General features: G+C 41.9%; 1 protein-coding gene across 1 annotated transcript in view; it reads left to right on the top strand.

Annotated features, from left to right (window-relative positions):
* The first annotated feature begins 542 nt into the window (after window positions 1-542).
* LOC111218997 (cyclin-dependent kinase 17-like) overlaps window positions 543-23,644 on the top strand; it is a 34,301-nt gene continuing 11,199 nt past the window's right edge. The window contains exons 1-4 of the mRNA XM_022741533.1: window positions 543-808; window positions 6,438-6,597; window positions 19,823-19,956; window positions 23,502-23,627. Of these exons, the coding sequence (XP_022597254.1) occupies window positions 6,468-6,597; window positions 19,823-19,956; window positions 23,502-23,627 (390 nt within the window). The 5' untranslated portion in view covers window positions 543-808; window positions 6,438-6,467. The remainder of the gene's footprint in view (window positions 809-6,437; window positions 6,598-19,822; window positions 19,957-23,501; window positions 23,628-23,644) is intronic.

Raw genomic sequence — 23,644 nt, 5'->3', positions numbered from 1 at the left:
CAAAAGGAGAATATGCTTGTTACTGCACGTATCTGGGCTGTTGGGGGCTGTAATTAAATGTAATCCAATTTAGCCAAGTCATCCTGTGTTTTACACGACCAGGCCACTACAATCTGACTGATGTGTGCAGCACTATGTATTTAAACCTCTCCACTTTGGGAACTCAGGAAATTTTATTTATCTTTAGACTATATTTTCAGTCATGCTGATGCCAACTAAACAGTGATGGATCCTACTGTCCAATTTCCATATTTTTCAGTCCATGCATTATTCACCAGAAATTTTCTCTGAGGTGCATATTTAGATGGGAATGGAGCTTGGATAATGAAGGCTAATTTCCCCGGTGACAGTGCCCCCCAAATTAATCTATTTGACCCCCTTTTTTACATAGAGAGAGAGAGTTGGAGGTGGGGGTGGAGGTTAGAGAGTCTGATACACACACACACACACACATATACACACACCCCTTGCGGTGTTTTCCGGGATCACGCCACTGCTTCCACTTGGGATCCACACAGCAGCAGCGATATGGCTGATCATCACCGGACGGGACGGTGCCGATTATAAGCGAAAGTAAAGACAAATAATGCACTATTATAGGCCAACTATGCAGTCATCAAGGCGCGGGGACATTGCGACACACCGTAAAACACAGGGATAAGAGTTATCCGACTGGGTATAGGCAAATCTGGTGTGTTTTACAGCAAAGTAGTTGGAGGAACTTGTCGCAGTGGATTCATCCCAGCGTGCTGCCAGGATTACCATACACAAGTGGAACAATAGTCTCCTGCAGCAGAAGCACTAGCAGGTCAGTGGCAGCGGTGTTTTTGTTTGTTTATGTTGAGCCCGTCTTCACCCCATGTTTTGATCCTGTAGCTAATGTCAATGCTGGGACAACAAGCCACGATAACCATGTTTGTCCTATCACCTGACATTGCAGGTGGAATTAATTTTTGACTCGTTAAAACGAAGGTATTTGGTGGTTTTGACTGGGTTAATATTGCGTTTGTGTGCGTCTATGTTTAAGTTAATGTGGCCACCTCAACAATCCGGATCACAGTGGGGATATCTAACTGACACCGTAGCAGATAAAAAGGGTAAATAACGATAAGGGCACCTTATACCGACTCAATTGTAGCAACGTGCTTTAAATCTAACAGGATTCAAATATACCAGATGATATGAATACGAATTTAAAACGTATAAGTAGTCTCCGAGTTTATCCAAATCCTATTTCCATAGAGTTTCAGAGCCGGCCGGATGGCTGTGCAACTTTTTCTTAGCCCTGACTGACTCTCCTCCTCCCGGATACTTCCGTCAGGAAAACACGGGGAGAGAAGAACTGACCGAAAACGTAAAAGGCCTGTAAGGTTGAGGAATCTCTCTCTCAGTCAGGCCGGACACGAACCGCAGCGTATTTAGTTTGAGTCCCGTGATATTTATCGTCCGGCTGCTTGCTGCTCACTTATGTGCGCCCAGGCTGCAGTCATGTCGAGTTACATGGGATATTGTCAGGACTCTCGCTCGTCCGCAAATGTGACAGTCCAGTCCTGCGGTCCTGCAGTGTTGTCGATAACCTCGTGGATGTTTCCCGAAGGCAAGCCATGTATTAACACCATTGCCTATAGGCTGAACAATTAATGCTAAAGCAAAAGCATGTCTCTGAACAGTTAGTTTCTTAGCAGTGTGTTGGGGGTATCATTTAACACTAAATTATTTAAGTCCATCTCAACGTGGGATGTCCAGATTGAGCATCATGCGCATCCGTCAATGCCTTTGCCCTTGTGTTGCACCCCAATCGAAACACCTAAATGACAATCCCAGACCAGAAGCCTGATAGTCCTGTGTTATTACAGTATACATTTTAAACCATATCTGTTTTATTTTAATAATGACAACATTATTACAGTTTTGATAAGGACCTCGTTATACATTTTACAGTATTTGCAAACATCACACAGAATTCTATGACCTTTTTTCCGGGTGCTTTTTTTTTTACCGATTGGGATTTCCTTCATGGTCTTAACTTTAGCACAGTCTAATGTCCTGAAACCAGTTACTGTGCAGTTACATAGGATGCACCTGCATATGTGTCCTCTGGTTTGAATGTCACCCAGTTATAGCTACACTATTCTGTGGTCAAAAAGTTTATTAACCAGGAAAGGGTCTCACTGAGATCCAAATCTTCCAGCCACTAATTATAATCATGCATAATGATTACTCAGTTATCGCGCATTATAATGTACCAACTTTGGGTGGAATCATATGATGATTATATAATGTCTTTGTAAAGTTTGTTTATCCAAAACAAATTGTATACAAAATAGAGCTGTCACTAGATCAGATTTTAACCACTAGTTATCGCGGCCAAAAGAATTCAGAAAACAATATTATGGCGATATCTATGAAAGAAAAACACGCTATCACTCATACTAATCTTTAACTTGTGAGTTTTTTCTCTTTTTTGGCGAATGAATTAGACTGAAATACTTGTACAAAAGTGTATGAAAAGAGCATTTAAAATGGATAATGAAAAGGCAACCAGATTAAAACACAATGCCTAACATCTGCCATCAGGAGATAGGTATATACATCAATACCAGTGCATCGTGACGCCCCTAAATATGGATGAAAAGTTTTGTTTGATGGAATATAGTAACAGAACAGTAGAGCAGTAAAACACAGGCCATTATTGAACTAAAATCTTTTTATATGCAATTTTTTCATACATTTCCCATACCTGTAGTGGTAAAACGTCCATTTTAATATTGTGATATTGATTTCAGCCACATTATTCAGCCCGAAGTGAAGTTATAGGAATATTCCTGCCCTTTGTGTGACCTCTTTGAGCCAGATCTCTGCAAAATCGTAGCAGCAGACACTATTCTTATTATTCATTCATCTTCTTTCCATAATTTGCTCTTCTCATTGTACTGTGGAGATTTACGTTAAGTGACAGAAGAGATACTGAGGAGGAGCCATTGGTTATCTGTTGGTTTAAATGTGTGCGTTTGTGTGGATATGTGTAGGATTCTGTAGTTGGGCAGATTTGTGCATTACTCATGCATCCTCAGGCTGCTGTGCCAAGCAGTGTTCGGAGTGCCACTGAGTGCCCGTTCCACTCTGCCACATTGTATGTGTGTGCATGCATGCGTATGATTCATGTTCCGCTGAATTACAGAAGAATGCTTGTTTGTTTTTGATGAAAAGGGGAGAAAGAGAGGTAGAGGAGGTAAGACAATATCTGGCTGAAACAAAATAATCCCCACAGTAGTGTGTTAAACATGCAGCTAGCTAATGTTGGTGTATGGCATGTGGATACTGTAGACTCCTGTAGGTCCTCAGGTCCATTCATTCTTTTGCCCCAAGAGGCATAACTGGCAGAGGGATCCCAGAGCCAGGCTCGAAAGAATTGCATGCTGCAATGTTGTGTGACATTCCAAGCACTGGAGGGCTGGAAGGTGTTTTTTTTACGTGTGTGTGTGTGTGTGTGTGTTAGTTGGTGTGTGCTGTGTGTGTGTGTTGTTGTGTTCCTTTGTGTGCATGGGGGGGGGGGTGTATAGAGGGGGGAGATAGAGAGATGAGAATTGTGAATTCTCAGCTTTTCGCCTCTCTCGGTTTCCTTTCTTCGTCTCTTCACCTCAGAGACAGAAACTGCGGTTTCAGCCTGGGCCTGTAACCTAGCAACCCAAATGGTGTGTGTCTTGAATAAATCAGACTGTGTTCCTCCTCTGTCCTCCTCAGGGGTGTGTCAGTTCACCTCACCTCTGTGCTACCACATCCATGCAACCACCCACACACATATGTGGAAACAGACAGCTCACAGACACGCAACAATAACTTAGTACAAAGTTGGAGAGGATCTTATTTCTTGTATCACCTTTCTATTAACCTTGTGAACTCCTCAACAGTGCACTGTACTGGTTTCAAACAGAACTAAAACTTGTAAAGCTTGTAGTGGCTACGTAGGAGTGAGAGCGGCCTCCGTCATCTGGAGTGTCCCTCCATTTAGTGGGAGTTATGTATCAGAGCTGTTTGTGGTTTGCTGGGTGTCTGGTGAGTGTGGCCTGCACATGCTGCAGCCTGGAGCCGCATGTCTCGTCCCACTCACTGATGTGCCTCTGCCAACCTCTTCACATTGCCACGTCCATCTGCACCAGGCAGGACTCAACATCCAACGCACATTCATCATACTTTTTTTTTTTTTTACACTTTTTTTTTCTTTAGTTGACCAATACATATACAGTTCTAAAACACCCTGGAAATGTCTTACTTGATGCTTAAGTCTTGTACTAAATGTGACCTAGTTTAGTTTATTTGCACAAAGCTAAAGTTGAAGCAGGATAGCAAAGATTTAAACATAAGAAAAAGTTAATATTGCCTCACAACTTATATAGAATGTAATTAAAAGCAACTTTAATGGAGTTATAAGGCAAAAATGTTTGCGTTTTTCTGGCATTTCATGAGCAATTTTTAAAAAGAAAATGAAAAAGGTTTATGATTCAAATAGAATTTTATTAGTTTTATTTTTTCTATAAAATATATGTTCTTATTTTGTGTAGCTGTTTACAGGTAAGCCTACACCTTATTTCATCATAGTATAATTAAAGTTGGAGATCTTACCTACATACATAATATACAGTGGCACCCTGAAGTGTTTCCCTCTATGAGCTGCTGGGTAATGAGATTCCCACTGCATTATTGTTTGGGCTAATTCAACAGAGATAAGATGAAGACTGTGAAATTAATCTGTGTGTGTGTGTGTGCATGGATTGGGTGCAAGCGTAACTGTGTGTTAATGATAACACCGGTATGTATTTATCTGGGTAATAAGGAGTGCATTATATTATCAGCTATTCTCACTAATGTGAGTCATTTATTCCTGAAAATTCATGGATGACGGAGGCAAGGTTGCATGAGGAGAACCCAATCTACTTGTCGACACATGCTTCCTCTTCTCTACTGAAGTCTGGGAAAACATGCAAATGAGGGGGGAGGGAGATTCGTTCCATACTGATAATCCATGGGTGACGGATGATATGAAATGAATGTGAGATGCTCTCCTTTCACTCTTTTGTTCCCTTCTTTAACTTTTTTTTTCATCTTGGAGGAACGCCTCCGGCTGAGGTGCAAACCGCATCCAACTGGGCTCATGTAAATTGGCAGAGGCAATGTTGTTAGCAATGGCTACTCGCCTAAACGCATCTTCTAGTGAAATAAAGCCAGTCGTCCTGAATGAGGATCACTGGGTTTGAATTCCCTCAGAGCACTGGCTGTCTCTAATAGGCCTGAAAGACTGAGAGCCTGAAAGGATGAATGGCTTTTGTTGAAGCCTCCAAGGTTGGACACAAAGAGAAAGGCAGTGGGTGCCGTGTGTGTTTGTGTGTCAGTGTGTGTGTGTGCGCGCTAGTGCATGTCAGCTCCTGAGCCCTTATGGGTTAGATAGAAGGAGCAGGAAGTGGAAGGGAGACAGAAATATTCTGCCATAGCTGCCTCTACCTCCAGGCCGGTAAAGCAGAACACGACGCGCAAAGTGACTTCAACACACACTTATGCAAACACACGCACATACTGTACATACACACATAAAGCAGATTTTAAATGTCTGCTGAGGGGCACTCAACACAACAATATATAACTTTGAAAGCTTACTGACGTCAAGAGGTATGCACACCATTGAATATGAAGAGCACTTTGCTGGAAAAATAATATGTGCTTTTCCCCTCATTTCTGTTAAGGACGGGATGCTTCTCTCTCTTGTTACCACATATATAGCAGCGCTGTGTTTGGTTGTTGTCACTTGACCCTAGCTTCGGTTGGACTGTTGTAGAATCAATGTGTGTATAGATTATGAAGAACTTAATTCTTGTGTCATAATAATCTTGGCTGCCATTTTCGCATAAGAAATACTGTAGATGTATACAGTAGTTTGTTTATGTCATTATTGATAGCTGATTGAAGAGCCAATGAAATATGTGTCAATCACAGCTTATCTGCTCTTGTCTGAAACCTCTGGGGAGCTGCACAGTCAGCCATTTACATGTTTTTTTTGTACATTTTTTGTTTGTTTGTTGTTTTCTTTCTCTCTCTCTCTCTCTCTCTCTCTCTCTCCCTCTCTCTCTCTGTGTCTCTCTGGGCTTGTCTCTCTCTCATTTTGTGTCTTTTATTCTGCAATGTTTGCACTTGGGATACATAACAATGAGAACACACGCTGCGTGAGCAAACACAATCATCGGGAGCCCAAAGAACTGTAGAAAATGCGCAGAGGCTGCACTGCAGTAGTTTCACTGTACAATGAAGATTAACGTGGCAGTGTGGATCTATCTGTCAATGGTTATAATGAGAACAATGTCCATGATTATGATGATTGGGATGCAGGTGGTGCTGATGATGATGGTGATAATGATGATGTTGGTGGTTGTCCCCCTCTTCCTCAGCCTGTGGGCCCCTGTGGTGTGGCTGAGAAGATGGACAGGATGAAGATAATCAAGCGGAGGCTGTCCATGTCTCTACGCAGCGCTCGGCCCGTTGATGACTCCCTGTCCGAACTGGCAGAACAGATGGCCTTGGACGAGCCAACCGCAGCCAGAGACAATGGTGAGACACGTGAACTAGTGCACTGACACGCAGGTATACACAAGCACCTCAGCAGATGCTGTCACACAAGCATACAGTATGAAAGAGGGCGCTCATTTCAAACTTCACGGCTCACATGCACCATGTTCATTATATCTCCATCCGAATACAGTCACTCAGTTCATAACTGAAGAAACAGAAGTGAGCGGGGTAGGCAGGGATGCGTTGTCATTATGACGAAGAGTATTTGTATCACCTCCATAACCCTCTTGGGAGTCACACAGTGATTAGTTTGAGTCCAGCATCTGTCATGGCTAGTGTTTTACCACACAGGAGCTGGAAAACCACATTATTAAAGAGCAGTTTCTTATGTGCTCCAACAGTTCATGACCTCAAGTCTTCATTTGGAGCTTTTTAGCAACACGAGGAAGCATTAACTGATTTAGTGGTTTGCAAACGAGGGTGTACTTGTAGTCAAAATAGAGGTCGTAACCGATCATTGCAGGCGATGCATGAAACATTATGCAAAATTATGGCAGAGAATATTGCACTGTCCCCCGCACTTGGGTGTCTTCAGTTTATATTGAAATACTCCCTAAAATAATAGCAACATTTCATAGACAGTATGTGGCCATTTTTCAAAAATTTTTGTGTGTTAATATGTATTGTATGCATTGCTCTCATGAAGCAATATAGACATGGAAACCCACTCACATACCTGAGCTTTTCAGCTTACTGGAGCCAGCTTAACCATCATCATCTTCACCTCATCATCAGCTTTGTCACCATTGCTTCACTGTTCACTTTACTTCATTAGTTAATCTTCAAGGCTTACAGCAGTAGTATACTGGGAATGCATTTGAATTCACAAAGCTTTGTTTTGAATTCAGATACATTAATTTGTCTATTCACATGGGCAAAAGAGAGCAAGCAAAAAGCATTGTCATTCTTGAGTGCCATCTGGTGGCCATCTTCCAGGACTGCAGGTCCCATTCTTGAGAAATCAGAGATCTCACCTGACACAAACATTATGCGAGTGTGATCAGTCTTTGTGTGTGTTCACATCTTTATCTTGCTCTCAGGCAGAAACCGGGCCAGAACATAGACTGAGGGAGGTTGCCTGTGTCTCAGCAGACGCTTTTTGTCTCAGAGAAAAAGAAAAAGAAAAGACAGACAGAAAGTGAGAAAAAAAAAGTTTCACCATCCAAATATAGCTGTGCTGTGTTTTAGGCTAGAGGTGTCGGCTGTCTTGCAGTTTGGATGCAAGGAGTGTTGTTTGTTGTTGCTGTTATTCCAGCTACTGAGTTGCAACATCCACATCTTCACTTGATTAATTTCAATCCTTGCCATCTCTCTCCTCCTCCTCCTCCTCCTATTTTTACTTCCCTGTATTTCGTCTTTAATAGCTCAAGCGCAGTGGAGTACATTTTCAGAGGGCGCAGGGAGCAAGGAAGAGAGTGGGACTGGGATGGAGGAAGTGATGTAGAGGATGAGGAGAGATACATTAAACTTTAACTAGTGCTATACATCTTTTACTTGTCATTTCTCTTGCCCTTTTCTCTTGCTGTTTCACCCTCCCGACCCCCACGTCTCTATATATCTTAGACTCAGACTGTGCAAAAGAGTGGTAAAAACATCCCTCACATTTTTCAAAGTGCTAATTAGAAACGATGTTGAAGCTGGCGCTGCCCTCATATCTGTTCCTCCACTGTGTTCTTGGATGACTTGCTGGAGGTGAGAGACTGGAAGGGAATCATGTGAAAATTTTAGGGGCACATTAAGCCCTAATGCTTGGGGATCAGAGTGGAATTTTCACTACAATGTGTAGGAAATGAGGGATTATTTAAAAGATAGGAGATGTGACGTGTGGGCTGCCATCCACATTCTGCGAAAAGGATTCATTAATTCTAATGAGTATGAAAGAAAGGTGACGATGCATGCATACCAACAGGGTGTTCCACACATTTGCAAGGGATGTGGTTAAAGTATTTTGCTTTGAAAAAGCCATTTTGTTGTCCATAAGCTTAACTTTGACCCACTGACTTGAATTTAATTAGCTAAATATCTATTCTAGCCCTTCCATCTGTGATTTGGTTACTCCCTTATCTCTGTGGCCTGTTTCCTCTTGATCAGTCTATGACTCAACATATTTTCCACTATGCATGCCTCATGCCTTATACACTTTCCATGGGTATTGCTTTTACTCTGTGTCATGATTGGTCCCTCTTCTAACATGAGTACAGCAGCTGTATGTATTCCCACCCTTTTATCTATCACTACTACATATTGTACTGTTCCTACATGTTCTACTACCTTTCTGTGTCTGGTCTCTGTGTGACCTTGTGTCATCTCTTTTCCTTTTTCTATTTTTCTCCTGTTCCCTCCTACAATTCCTGTCATCTGCCTGTTTCTATTTTGCTGCTTCTGTTCCCTCTCCTCTGCTATTCTTCAACCTTCATCTTTCACTCTCTCACTCTCTCTTTCTTCCTTGCCCTGCTTTTTCTTGTTTTGACCTCTTTCTCCTCTCACTTATTTGTTAACCTGCTGTCCTTCTGAGCTTTCTCTTCTCTTTCTCGCTTTCTCTGGAACTTTCTTTTTTTTTTACCCCTTCGTCTTCTCCCACTCCCTGGCTGTCCGTCTCCATCATGTGTCTCAGAGCCCATGGTGGTGTGCGCCATGCACCCTCCCGCCTCCCATAGTGCTCCCTCCTTCCTGCGTCAATACGCTGGTCATCTGGGCCGCACCGCCCTGCGCAGAGAACCAGGTGGGGGGCTGGAAAGAGACAGAGCCTACCTGAGCCTGCACAGAACTGGATCTCTGGGTACACACACACACACATACATTTAAACAGTGATGTATGAATGCAACCGTGAGCACACAAAAACCATACACTACGTATTAAGTAAACTGGTTCAATTCCAAATGTCTGTATATTGAGTTTGGAAAATTAAACCAAAGCCTGGAGCACATTATGCCAGAATTCAGCCAGAAATATTTATGCCAGAAGTCGGTCAGGGAGTCATTATAAACAAACTAATGGTGGAAAATAACTAAGTCCATTTACTCAATTACTCTTCTTAATATTGAATGAATTTTGATTTGTTTGTACTGCACTTGAGTTCTTTGAGTCCATTTTCCCCCTCCTGCTTCTATACTTGAGGGAAATTTTGAATACAGGACTTTTTAATGGAATGTAGTATTTTTACTGTTTTACTTAACTAAAAATTATTTTTAAATTATTTCCACCACTGCCAAGTCACCACACACTGTCTCCAGTTTCATTCCCAGTCAAGTTTGCCTTTTGTCATTGTCCTTTGTTGTAACAACATTTACATATTTTGCAATTCTGCATATTTGCATATTTTCTTATTCTTTGTGTCAGTAGTTCAGTAAAGACAACTTTGCTGTATCTTTCTGTCCTTGCATGCATTAAGAATAACTTAGTATTCAGCTATGTCTACACACACACAAAAAAAAAAATATATATATATATATATTTTTTTTTTCTTCTTTTTTTACTAGAACACAATCCATTCTGAACACTACTGCCACCTGTGGGTGGAAAACTCACACACACACAAACACACACTCTCACACACACACACACACACACACACACACACACACAGCACAGTGTGTGTGTGTGTGTGTGTGTACGTATGTGGGTTTTCAGTGAGTGTAAAACCGTATCTACAAACACAACTTGGCTATTCTCCCAACATTTACTACGAATTTGGGAGGCTAAATCTCTAATGACCTTAATCCAACATACACAAACACACACATTCACATGTTCACATCACGATCACACAATCACTTTTTCCCTCTGTCTGTCTGCATTATGTAATGGAACGTGTGGTCCGTGGTTCTATGGATTCCAGTAATCTCATTTCCCACTGTGGCAGAATGGCTTATATCAGGAGCAGTGGGACAGAGTGAGGGAGTGAAAGCCAAGGATGGAGAAAAAGAGACCTGGATGCCGGATAGGTTTAGAATGATATGGAGCTTAGAAAACAGCAAGACATTTATTTATGGTGGACTGAGCAATAGAGAGGGAGAAATGAAAAGTACAGATGAAAGGAGGGAGTGACAGAGTTTTCCACAATGGGTCCTTCAAGAGTCATTAGCTTTGTACCCTGTATCCCCTGAGTCCCTGGCTGGAGATAGACCACAACGAGACTCCTTCCTTTCACTGAACTCTGGCTGACAAGAGAACTAGTCTTGTAACAGTAGCTCACAGGGAATATGATAAGACTGGATGATCCCTGTAAAGAAATAGTGACAGCAACATTAGGATGGGTATTGTTTTGAACACTTTCAGTACTACTGCTAATATGATATCCGTGTCCAATATCAAAACAATACATTTTTGATTCCTTACTTTGACAAGTATGAAAATGCTTTTCTACAAAAACCTTTTTTCCATTTAACAAAAGAAGCCAAAGTTTTCAAATGTTAGATGTTGTTGAAACACATAAAAAGAACTGCACAAGAACTTTGCTTAAATACAACTTAAATACAATAGTCTATCTGATCACAGAATAAAGAAATTATAGTACAAATGTACTCAGACACTTGATGGCTTTCAGTGGTTGCTACCAAAAAAGTATTGATGCTTTATCCAGCCCTGCAGCAGCAGCAACAGCAGTGCCAGTACAACAATAAAAGGATGCGGCAATTGCTAAAAGGGAAGGAGTTGATGTCGCACATTAAACATGACAAATGTTAGAACATAAGAACGTACCAAAGCCAAGATTAAGGACAAAATCTATATATATCATTGTGTTTGGGTTTGTTAATTACCATCACTAGATAGTTACATTTAAAATAGAGATAGAGAGCCTGACTGATACTGGATTTTACACAGTACTGTAATCAATAATCAGCGATCATATAATAATATTTTAAGTTAGAGTTAAGATAATCTAATAATGATTGGTCATATATATATATATATATATATATTTACATGAAGGCGTAAACAAACATTTTTCATAAGGATCGGTTACATTTGTTCATTCAAGAATTGTGACCAAGACATGTTCTGAGGGGGACATTTTATAATCAGTCTAGTGGACTAACTTGGTTTTTGTCTACCCCTAATGGAGAAATACCAGTTATATGTAGAAATATGTGAACGTACCGGTCTTTAGCCCACAGTCTGTTGGTGTGGCTTCAAGTCCACAGCTGTCTCTGAGCTCAGAAAAGCCCTAAAAAGGACACAGCTTAACTCAGACCCTAGAATAGATGCTATTCTATTATTAAAATCTTGATAAGGTGTAGTTTGAAATGTTAAGAGCTACACTGTGTGAGTGTGCATGTGTATGTGTTTCCCACTGGTTGGTCTCGCTGACTCACTGTGTGCCACTCAGCAGTCAGAGCACGTCGCACCCTTTAATAGAGCGACATGATGATGCAATCTCTCTTTCCTGCTGCACTAAAGAGATTACCCACCCTTTCTCTCTCTCCTCTCTCTGTCTTTTTCTAACTTGGCTCCATCTATCCATAGGAGAATTCAATTAAATGCATTTTTCATCTGTATAAGTGGCCTTGACTCCTGGGTTATGTGTGTATGTTCAGACGTGTTTGGCCGGTAGCCAGAGCCAGAGAGCTTTTACTGGTTTGTGATTCATCTGTTGCTAACTGGGCCAACAACCACTCCCACCACACTGTACTTACAGTCAGGAAAGACGAACACTGCACTTCTCGTTTTCACTTTTCACCACTACCTCACCTCTCTCTCTCTCTCTCTCTCTCTCTCTGTGAAGGTCTGTAGTTTAACTGCTGAGGATTAGTCGGCCTTCCTGTCTGTTTTACTGAGAGAGAGGACGCTGCTGAAAAGCTGCCTACTCTTCTTAAAACCTGTCGCAGGCTTCTATTTCTGATACTGTCACAGATGTCTCTTCTCCTTCTTTTCTCTCCTCAGTCTCTGTATCTATCTCTTTCTCACCACATACATCAAAATGCTATATTTAACCTCCAGATAAAACCAGAATGGGGAAAAAAGATGGAAAGCTTTTCAGAGCAGCCTTATCTCTCCCTGTGTATTGTACACCATGAGAGACCTTGTCTGTGCGAGGGATTTAATGTAATGCATTAACGCTGCATTAATCGCTGTAGCCCTCTCCCTCTCTCCCTACACTCTTAGCCATCCATTTGCTCTCACTAACTCTCTTCACTCCCAGACTGGGTTTAATGAGAACAATGGAGTGGACTCCTTTTATGTAGTTGGTCTTGTAAGCTTTTATGTGTTAGGGCGCCTTGCTTGAGGCTAAAGGAAGATGTTACTAAAGAATGCTGGTGGTTTTCAGAGCTATATAGGAAAGAGAGGAGGGGGCGAGGTGTTTGGGACCAGCACATACGGAGCTGGTAGCTTACAGTAGGCACTCTGGTCCCAGTAATTGAATAATAAGATTCCTTAGATGCAGATAAAAGGTTTAGAGGTAATTACTGCAGTCTAAATTCTCCCTCCCTCCAGCCTTGTGTGTGTTTCTCTTTGCGTGCATCCTCCTCAGGGATGTTATATGCACTTTGATTTTTAGTGTCTCACTAGTCTGGAGGCAGACTGTGGTATTTATGGAGAAAGAAAATGATAAAAACAGTATATTTTAATTGGAATTTCAAATGTAGCCAAGCAAACATGGCAATAAAGATGTTTAAAACATGGTGGCAATAAAACGTGACAGTGAATAAGACCTTGAAGTGAGTGAGAGGCTGTGTGGCGGTGGCTGGAGAGCAAGAGAGAAATCTTTGGTATACAGTAACACTTGTGAATATAAAGAGACAGGGAGACAGTGATGAGTGAAGGGTTGATTGGGCGAGCTTTTGTCCTTGGTGTTTACAACAGCCTGAAGCTCAAGGACACAGCACTCTACATCAATATATGTCTGTCATTGCATTGTAAATGAGCATTATTCTTCATAGTCTTCAAATATTTATTGTAATAAACCTTCCACACCTAGCTAGTTTAAAAATGTTTTCAGATGTGTTAAGTGTACAGTATGTCAAGGATCTCACATATATACTTATCTAAGCCAATTATACTGTTACATCTTGGCTGCCAAGTATGGTTGTGTGTTTCTGTAAGCAGTCTTATAATTAGTGCATCATTATTGACATGTAGGGTGTGTTAGCCTCTCTTCGTGAGTGAGTTTTGTTAGTTAAGCCTACAAGACAACCTGATTATTGACATGAAGGGAGAGGTGAGGTTTTCTCTTGCAGTAGCCGAACACATTTCAAGAGCAGTTTCTTTTACAGTGTTAATCTTTGAGAAATTCATGAGGAAAAATGGCATTTAATACTTTATCTTGATGACATTTTTGGATGCAGCCATTCAAAGCATTTATCTTCTATCAACACTTCTTTTGATGTTAGTTTCTATGGTGGCAAGGTCCACCATTCCATAGGAAATATAGAGGGAAATATGCATTCAGCTAACACATTGGTGGTGGTTGGATCCAAAATACACATCCACTGGATTATCTGTCTGTAAAATTTACCACAGTTGAATGGTCCTCTGTCATTTTTTTTTTTTTTTTTTTAGAAAAATATGCTTCCATCGGGCAACGTTTCTCAAAACTAGATTACCATTGGGTAATCTTATCTGAAACTGAATGGAAGATTCTACTGAATAAAAGACTCACACTTTAAAGATGAAATAGACATTGGAACCCCTCTATTCAGATTGTTCCCTTTAGTAAAAGTAGCAGAACAATACTGAAGAAATGGTCCTTTGCAATTATAAACTCCTGAAATTTCAATTTTTAAAGTGAAAATTCATCAACAACAATTTAACTTAAACTATTAGAAGTAAAAGTAAACACTATACAGAATAATTTAATAATGATTGCTTTTAAATAAATGTACCTGAGTAAAAAGCTTTATTAATCCCAAAGGGTTAATGCAAGTCGAGTGGATATGTTAAAAAAGTTGTACGGTATTTTAACAGTCGATCTTCAGTACTGACTGTAACAACAGGAGTAACAACTGTAAAAAGTCCAACCAGTGAAGTCGTCACAAAACAGCCCATTGCTTCACACACTGAACCCCTCAGCGTTGTGTTGCATCTAGAAAGAGATAACATTATTGTAGTAATGGGGCCTTGAAGCATGCTGGTTACACTACAGAACACTACAGAAAACAGGCGCTTGGCGCTTGTGATGCCCACACACACACACACACACACACACGTACAGTTGACGGCACATCACACACACACACACACACACACACACACACACACACACACAGACTCTACTGCACGTTTCATTTGGATCTACACAAAGAAAACACAAGTATTTTCAAGTGCAGCAAAACATTCTCAAGCATGAACACTTGTTCATCCTGCTGAATAGTTTGTGATTTGTGTAAGGAATGTAATTGTACATAGTCTGTACGCTCTGCAGGGGCAGCAGACAGAGCCATGTATGTGTGTAGACTTAATAGGTGGCATGTATAGGAGAGAGTGTGTGTATGTGTGTATGAGTTGAGCATGAATAATGGCCCATGCTTGAGGTCCATTGGGAAGGGTGGAAGAAGAAAGAGAAAGAGGAAGGTAGAGAGAGTATGAAGCTAGGGTGCCGGAGGCGTCACTCAGAAGCCTTAGGGTTTCAATTTCTGCGGTAGACAGTGATAGGGATGAGGAGGCAGAGGGTGGAGAGGAGGCACCAAGCAAGAGAGAGAGAGAGAGAGAGAGAGAGAGAGAAGGCGAATGAGATAGAGCAGTAGAGACGGATTGCAAGGAAGAGGCTGATCAGGCAGAAAATGTTGTCATCGGCTCCTGAATAGAACGAGAGGAGGACTGTACTGTATATTCAACACCATCTCTAGACCCAGACAGAGATAGGCAGAGTGAGGGAGGGATCGCAGCGGGAGGTGGGAGAGAGAGGGAGAGCGAGAGATTGGTATCACATGAGAGAGGGGAGAGTAATAGCAAGGTGAAGGGAGGAAGCAGGAGGAGTAACAATATTGAAAGCACTGATAGGGGCGCCAGAGGCAAGGAGGGAGCAATCGAGAGAGGGAGAGCGGTACAACAGCCTGAATAGTGTGGTGTGCTGAATAACAGTGGAAGAACAGGGAGGACAAAGGGAGGAGTTCTGACAGAGAAGGAGGAAAAGAGGACAAAAGAAGACAACACTGGGCTGTAAATAACAAAGTGACCAGAGAGAGAATGCACAAGGAAGAGCTGGAAGCCAAAGAGGTCAGATAGTTGAACACCAGACAGATGAAAGTGTTTTTCTACCTGGACAGAGCTGTAAGTTTGGGTGTCTGTACTTGTGCCTGTGTGTGTGTGTGTGTTTCGGTGGGAATTATATAGATGGAGACAGAACACCTGTTATTTTTGAGATGATGGGGTGTAACAGTTTTCAGCTTGCGTGTGTTGGACCGTCTCTGCAGCATTTTGCCTACCTGCACAGTGTTTGACCTTCCTTAGTCAGCAAGCAGAGTGTGACTGCGGAGAGAGAAAGAGCAAGAAAGAGAGAGAGGGAGTGTCTACAGGAAAAACAGAGATAGAGGGAGAGAGAGGGACAGAGAGAGAGAGAGAGTTAAAGTGGAGTAGTAGCCGAGGGAGTTGTTGCATTGTGATTAGTGTGCCTGTGCAGTCTGCACTGTCCTCCCAATGTAAGACCTGTGCTCTACTGCATGGGGTTCTCCTGGAGGTAAGGAGGCAGCCTAAAGCTACAGCTCCTGAAACCTGGGTCCCACCCCGACCGGTTGACTGGACACCAAGACTGAACTGAAATGGGCTCAACTCCTGGATTTTTTTTTTTTATATAGCTCTTCGTAAAATGTAATTTAGAATTTTTATACACACTTTCAGCTGTAAAACTTTGAGTCCTCTGGAACAATGGATATGTCAGGCAATCCCCAAGGGTGCTCTGCTCGTGCTCCCAGGGTGGGAGACGCTAAGTCTGGGGAGGCTAGAATGGGAGAGGGGACGAGGATGGGGGAGAGAGACACCCCGCTGAGGCTGTCACCTTTCCGTATGCTTCGAGTGCTGGACTCATGCCGTCCTCCAGGAAACCGTATTGGTGAGTCACATCACTGGCATCTTCATCATCAGGTTCATCTACATCCTGATCCTCCATTTCCTCGGATCCAGGTCCAAGAATATAGTGTTCAGATGACAGCAGTTTTTATAACAATATATAGAGTTTAATAGATTTAGGTAAAATATTGTTCAGTAGATGACACTGAAATTAATCCTACTTAGTGCCATTTAAAGTCTTAAAATAGTTGTATTCCCATTGCATTAACGCATGTAGAAAGTCTGTATTTACTGATTTCACTGTATGGAAGATGAAATAAAGATCAAACAAGTGTCCTGAGGTTTTATTAATTACAAAGAATTATGCTAAGTAGCTTTCTCTCAGAATCTGCTGATCCTACAACTTTGAACATCTTAAACTTATTAATTTGAAAAGATTATCTCCTTTATGTGGCTGGTTTAAAGATTAGAAATGCAGTGGGTTGGCCCAGGGCAGTGTGTGTGGTTATCTTCAGGGATCCCATGAACTCCTCAGGGAAGTTGAGAGTCCTTCAAGTTCTTCTTTTGAATTTTTTTATTCATTTGCATGTCAGCACAAAGACAGCAGTATCTATATTCCTGCCACTCATGCCAACATCAGACAGTATGGTGTCCCGTGCTTAGAAAGAGTTTGAGAAATCTTGGCCTAAGAGGAAAAATGGAGAAGTAAAGTTCAAAGCCTTGTAATAAACCAGTAACTATTAAATCTACCATTGCACCCTCGAGCAACGCATTGAACTCGATATCTGGCCTTGCAGAGTGAGGGCTTTTGACAAAAGAAATCCCAAGATTTTCATTACTCTTTGAAGGACTTCTGAAGTGAATCTTACACTTACTTTACTTCTCTTAACATCCTTTCCACTGGCTTTTCAATTATTTTCTGAGGCACTGCCAACTTTTGCCAGAGATGGATTTCTAGCTAAGTGGAGTATATGCAGAGTTGTTAAGGATATTTCTAAAAGCAGCCCACTCACTCTTCCAGACGTGCTAGCAGGGAGTCAGCAACCCTATCTAGGCCAGCCGGGCTCCACACAGGGAGGCAGGTGTAGCTCATGACATTTACTGTCTGCTCTTAGTCTGCTATGGAAATGGAGCAGAAAGAACCTGCAGGAGGCTTGAAAAAAGATCATCCCATGTGATTGGGATGTTAGCGTGATTGTGCGTTTATTTTGAGAAGTGTATTGGAGAAGCCAGTGTATGAGAGATCAATGCACATACTGCATGTGTGAACAGAACATTTATTGTATGATGTTGTTTTGGGGGGGTGGGGGTGGAGGGGTGGAATTTTCCTCCCAGCTCAGTCGACCGGTCTCATACACCCACATCTGCTTGACTGTTTACGCAAACAGACAAGCTCAAGACCTCTCCGAAAGTGAGAAAGACCTGTGACATAATAGCAGCACTGGATACTCAACTCATCGTGATAGTGTGGTCATGTGTGTGCGTCTGTCAGTATGTAGATATCCTGGATCAATTTCCCCTCTCTCTGGTGTCAGTTACCTTAGGTTTAATGTTTCACCATCTGGGTTGTGAGGGTTGATTCCTGATATGACTACTCATTGCTCAGTTTTCCTACCAAGCTACTCTATATACAAACCCTGTATCCTTGTGTGTGGATTTGAGGCCACAGGCAGCTCATCAGGCTTGGAATTAAATGACTAAGAAACGGTTTACTAAGCATTTACACAGATGGATTGTGTCTGGGTTGTGTTGCTAATGAGCATATGCTGCTTTTGTCAACAGATAATTGGACCAGTGGACAGATGTAGGCTGAAATTATCATCTGGGATCTGTACAGGTAGTTGACTGTTTGTGTCAGTAAGAAAATCTCTGACACAATTCAAAGTTAGATTTAGTGTATAAATAGGTGAATGTTTACAATAGGAAAACCTTTGCAGAAAGTACCCTGTCGGTCAGAGGATGACATACTGTCCATTACTGACAAATATTTTCAGGCCAGTGCATATTATATTGTGCTAGTAGCAGTGCTTAACATTTCAGAAATCCCCTTTTCTCTCTAGGTTATAAAAAGTAAAAAGAATACTGTATTGAGAAAATTGTTTGCTCTGTCTTGATACGCTGCTCACTGAGTCCATATCGCATCTTTTCCATTTTAGTCTTAAGGCAGATTCCACTGATCAGCCTGCCTTTCTCAAATCCTAACCTTGACTACATGAAAGAGACACATAAATGACCTAGAATCAGCCTGAGGTGGTGTTGCTCTGCTCTGCAGCTGACAGACAGTGCACCATAATAAATAGCTTTACCTATCTGGCCCTCAGTCGATTTATCCTACAGCTGAGGTGTCACAGTCACTCAAGGGACTTATTTTTCTTTCTTCTTCACTTCTCACCAAAGCCATCTTCTCCCGATCTCCTAATCTTCCCTCCATCTCCCTGTTCCCTGCTGATGGTGGCTGTTTGAAGTGTAAACAGTAGATGATGGTAAAGTAAGATGTTACTAGCATAAAGGAGTGAGCTTTGACATCCCTCAAGTTCCTACCCCAAACACAAAACAAATGTGTGCACACACACGTACACACACGTACATGCACACTGACCACTCACACATACTGTATGTGCTGCACATGACCCAGCTTGAGAGTTATCAGGCATCATACAGCGAAGAGACCCTTCCCCCACATTTACTCACACACCACTGAAGGAGGCAGTCCTGTCTGCAGCACCGTGACTCATTAATCAGATGGATTCTGGGGGAGGATGGAGGTGTGTGTGTGTGTGTGTGTGTGGGGGGGGGGGGGGGGGGGGGGGGTGGCAGGCAGAGACAGGAAAGCTCCCATTGCATGCAGGGTAATATCAATCTCAGACCTCCTCATCTTACCAATGGCATTTTATACACACTCGGCTAACACCCGTGCATGGCTGGTGGTACAATCCATCATCTGGGGATTGGGACCCTACTATGGTTTTCACAGAGGGGTGAATGAAATCTAAGAAAGACAAAAGGTTGTCTCCTCGTATGGGCACATGGAGAGAGTAATAGAGGATGAGAATAGAGTGAAAGAGCGCTGGTGTCATTAAACAAAACAAAACAGCAGTCCAAAAGATCTGGGATGATTGAAGTTACAGAATGCTTTTTAAAGATGAGTGAATAATATTCAGCTCAGGTATTGTTTCTCCGCCACTACAATGTCACAGAGTACAATTCCTGTCAATAATAGTTTGCCTGTGCATGTTTGTGTCCGTGTGTTTTCTATAGGTATCGTCCATGAGAATGTGAAGATGGGTTCAGATGGAGAGAGTGACCAGGCGTCTGGGACGTCTTCTGATGAGGTCCAGAGTCCAGTCAGGGTCCGTATGAGGAACAACCACCATCGGCGCATCTCTAATGAGGTACAGGGAGCCAGGATACACCTGCTACACACACACACACACACACACACACACTGACATACACACCTGGACACAACATTATTCACTGAGATTCAACAATGACCTCACAATTCACTCTGTCTGAAAGCACTCACTCCGTCACTATTGACTGTACATTATAAAGGAAATGTTATATAGAGGACTATATAGTCTGTCAGATGGTATACACTGATAAATTGGATAGGCCCATATATTGGCATAGGCTTACTGCAGATATCTATGTTTGCCAATTAATTACAAGAAATTACAGAAACGAAATACCAAACTGGGTTTGAGGCAGTTTAGAAACATTACAGTTTGTCCACCAGAGAGCACTGACATGTTTATTCTTCAGCTGTAAAATGTCCTGGTCAGTATTTATCTTGGTCATAATTTTAAAGAAATTCAAAAAACGAATCAGTATCAAGATTATTTATTCATGTTGTGTGTGTGTGTTTTTTTTTTTTAATATTAGCCGATATGTTTTTAAACGTCCAAATATTGACATCAGTGTCAACCTCATAAATCCAGTCTCAGGATTTTATCAGGATGATATTGGGTTATATCAGATGGCGAAAAAGCAAATTTAGAAACTACTCAGATCATTCCTTTCATCTGGATGCCAACTCTATTTATCTGTTTTTTCCTTGTCTGAGCAAAGCATGATGGTAGTTACCTCACAGTTGGTGACCATTTTCTTACTCTTACTACGACTACAAAACCGTGAACCCAACGTATAATATAGTGGGCCGCTGTATGGGGTACTGTGAATGATTTCAGGTTTTTGTGACCATATTTAAATTGCATGTCTGTGTGAGTGCACCTGTGCTATCTGTGGACAGGTAAATTTGCCATTTGTTGCTTTATTTTGCCACATCCCAGAGTACGTGCTCATGTCTCGGTCAGACTGTGTGTGCGTGTGTGCGTGTGTGCGTGTGTGCGTGTGTGCGTGTGCGTGTGTGTGCCTGTTGGAAGGAGTTGCAGAGTGATGAGCGCAGCAGTATTACGGGAAATGCCTCTGGACACACAGGCTGCTGCCTCTGACTGCTGTTAACAGTGGAAGGGACTAATTTAGACCATGTTTACCACAGAGAGAGAAAGAAGAGAGGGAGGGCGGCAGTGAAGGACAGGAAAATGCTGGGGTGAGAGAGTAATTATGGAAGTGGGAATAATTATTGGTATGACAAAGAAAGAAAAGAACCAGAGGAACGGAGCTCAGGAGGCGATAAGAGAGAAGTGGGAGAATGAGAAATGGAAGACAAAATGATGGTGGGAGAGAAGAGAAAAACAATGTTTCCTCTCAGCCACCCCCCTCTGTTCACCCCTTCCCCCCATCTGCCTTTCTCCCCTCAGGAATCTGTCCATTCCTCTCTCCTCCGCTCATGCTTTCCCCTCCTCCTCCTCCTCTTTTTTCTTCCTCCTCCTCTAAGCATGTGGATGGCACTCTACCACAGTGCCAGCCTCTCTCTCTCTTTCTCTCTCTCTCTCTCTCTCTCTCTCTCTCTCTGTCAGTGTGTGTGCAGTCATGTGGCAGGTCACAGACATGCATCGTTGAAAGCGCATGTGTGTGAATGTATAGAAAGACACGTTTAAGGAGGACAATGAGGGAGCTACTAGAGCTGTTCTGCATTGTGAGTATGGGGGCACGTGTGGTGTGTGTTTATATGTGGGTCTTTAGTCAGTCGCAGTTCACAGTCACCCGTGAATAAGAGGGCATGAGTGTCAGTGTCTTTGTGAACTTGTGTTCATTGTTGTCCTTTTGAAAAGGAGCATGGCGAGTGCACATGTGTGGAGATCTATTGTTTTGGCCATCAGAGGTCACTGGCTTTATGGATTGCATGAAATATAAATATAAATTTGTGAAAAAGTTATCACTTTTGTGTTAGCAATGTGCAGCTTTAGTGTGTTGTTTTTTTCATACTTTCTTGTATATTACTCTTTTATGAATCAGATGTTCAGTGGAGATACAAAATGTGTAAATCACTCAAAGTCTGTAGGTCATGTGTTTGTGGCTTATTTTTCATAATGTGCTTATGCAGTTTGCAGAGCATTGCCTGACGTTTTCAGTGTGTGAAAACGTGAAGGGTGTCACCTTCCTTAAGGTGACACCTTGCATGTAACACTGCATGTTGTCATGTTAGCCTGTGAGCTCAGATAAAGCCATTACAGGCATAAAATCCTTCTGCCTTTCATCTTCACGCATACACACACTACTCTGTGCTCCCACTAACGTTCACATGTCAACACACACATCATTTCACACACTCACATTGAGGACACATACCATGGGGCTATTGGGACCAGGCCAGCCACCGCTGCCATGGAAACAACGTGTGATTGGCACCTTGCCAATGAGCATGTAGCATATAGTAGCAATGCATTGTGGTAAAAGTAGCATCACACAAATTGCATTTCAGTGAGGGATAGGAGGTGAAAGTTATTCCAGCTGATGTGGAGTAGTTTGGTCAGAGGTATTCACTTTACATGTGCTGTGTGGTAAAATTCAGTGAAAAACAAAAATACCACAGTGACCCAAGTACAAGGTTGTGTGAAATTCTGAAAATTTAGGCATAAAAATAGGGTCATCATAGAGCCACTAAATGTCAGCTAGAAGTCAGCTACTTTAGACAGAAGGCATATTTAATAGCAAAAAGACTGGTTCCAGATGTGCTCCAGATGAGTTTGGGAACTTTGGGAACAGCGGTGTGCCAACTCTCTCACTCTGCCAACAAATTATTCTGAAAATTAGTCTGAAACTTGCCAGCAACTTGTTTGGAACTGGTCCCATCATGTAGCAGCCTTGTATTTGGTCTTTCATTCAGACTAAATAGTTGTAACTGTCATTCACATTGTCATTCAATCACAAGAGCAGATGTCACCTGTAAACCAAAGCTTCATATTTGACTGGAGTGAGTTGCTGTCACTGGACAAACTCATTGCCAGGAAAGACAGCTGGAGAGAGCTGATTGTGTTCCTTCTTTTTTTGTTTTTTTATGGGTCTTAAAAGTAGGTCAAGTAACCAAGGCTTGAGAGAGAATTTTGAAGCTGGATCATGATGATCACTCAAGTCAAAGTCATCAAAGTTACTGTCAAGTGGCCAAGAAACATGATGTTAGTCTAGGGTTCATGATGGTTGTTGTTAATGTTGAGATGGTCTGAGATGTCAAGTCATCTTCACTCAACTTTATTAACTCAATTTAGAAATGTTATTATTTTATTTTGTTTTTATTATTACGCCTAATGTTTCACCACATTTAAAAGATGCCAAATACCCTATATTGTTTTGACTGATTTAGAATGTCATCTTATATTTGGACCTTTATGGTATACATTTGAATTACTATACAAAACTGTGTATATCAGTGTAAATTGATGTCTTTCATATGTTTGAAACCCCGCGCTCAAGCATGTCACTGCTGTCAGAGGGTAACAGGTTACAATTTGAGAAGAACATCAGCATGGTGTTGATGTATCACAATACTCATTAACCTTTCTTTCTTTCTTGAATTCCCCTCTCTCTGTTTCAGGACATAAACAAACGTTTGTCTCTCCCAGCTGATATCAGGCTACCGGAGGGCTACTTGGAGAAGTTTGCCATGAACAGCCCGCCCTTTGACAAACCCATGAGCCGCAGGCTACGACGCGCTTCACTGGTCAGTACTCAGTGTGT

Source organism: Seriola dumerili, unplaced genomic scaffold (assembly GCF_002260705.1).
Source record: "Seriola dumerili isolate Sdu_G_001 unplaced genomic scaffold, Sdu_1.0 BDQW01000056.1, whole genome shotgun sequence".
NCBI classification, from domain to species: domain Eukaryota; kingdom Metazoa; phylum Chordata; class Actinopteri; order Carangiformes; family Carangidae; genus Seriola; species Seriola dumerili.
This window is presented reverse-complemented; position numbering and strand designations above follow the sequence as displayed.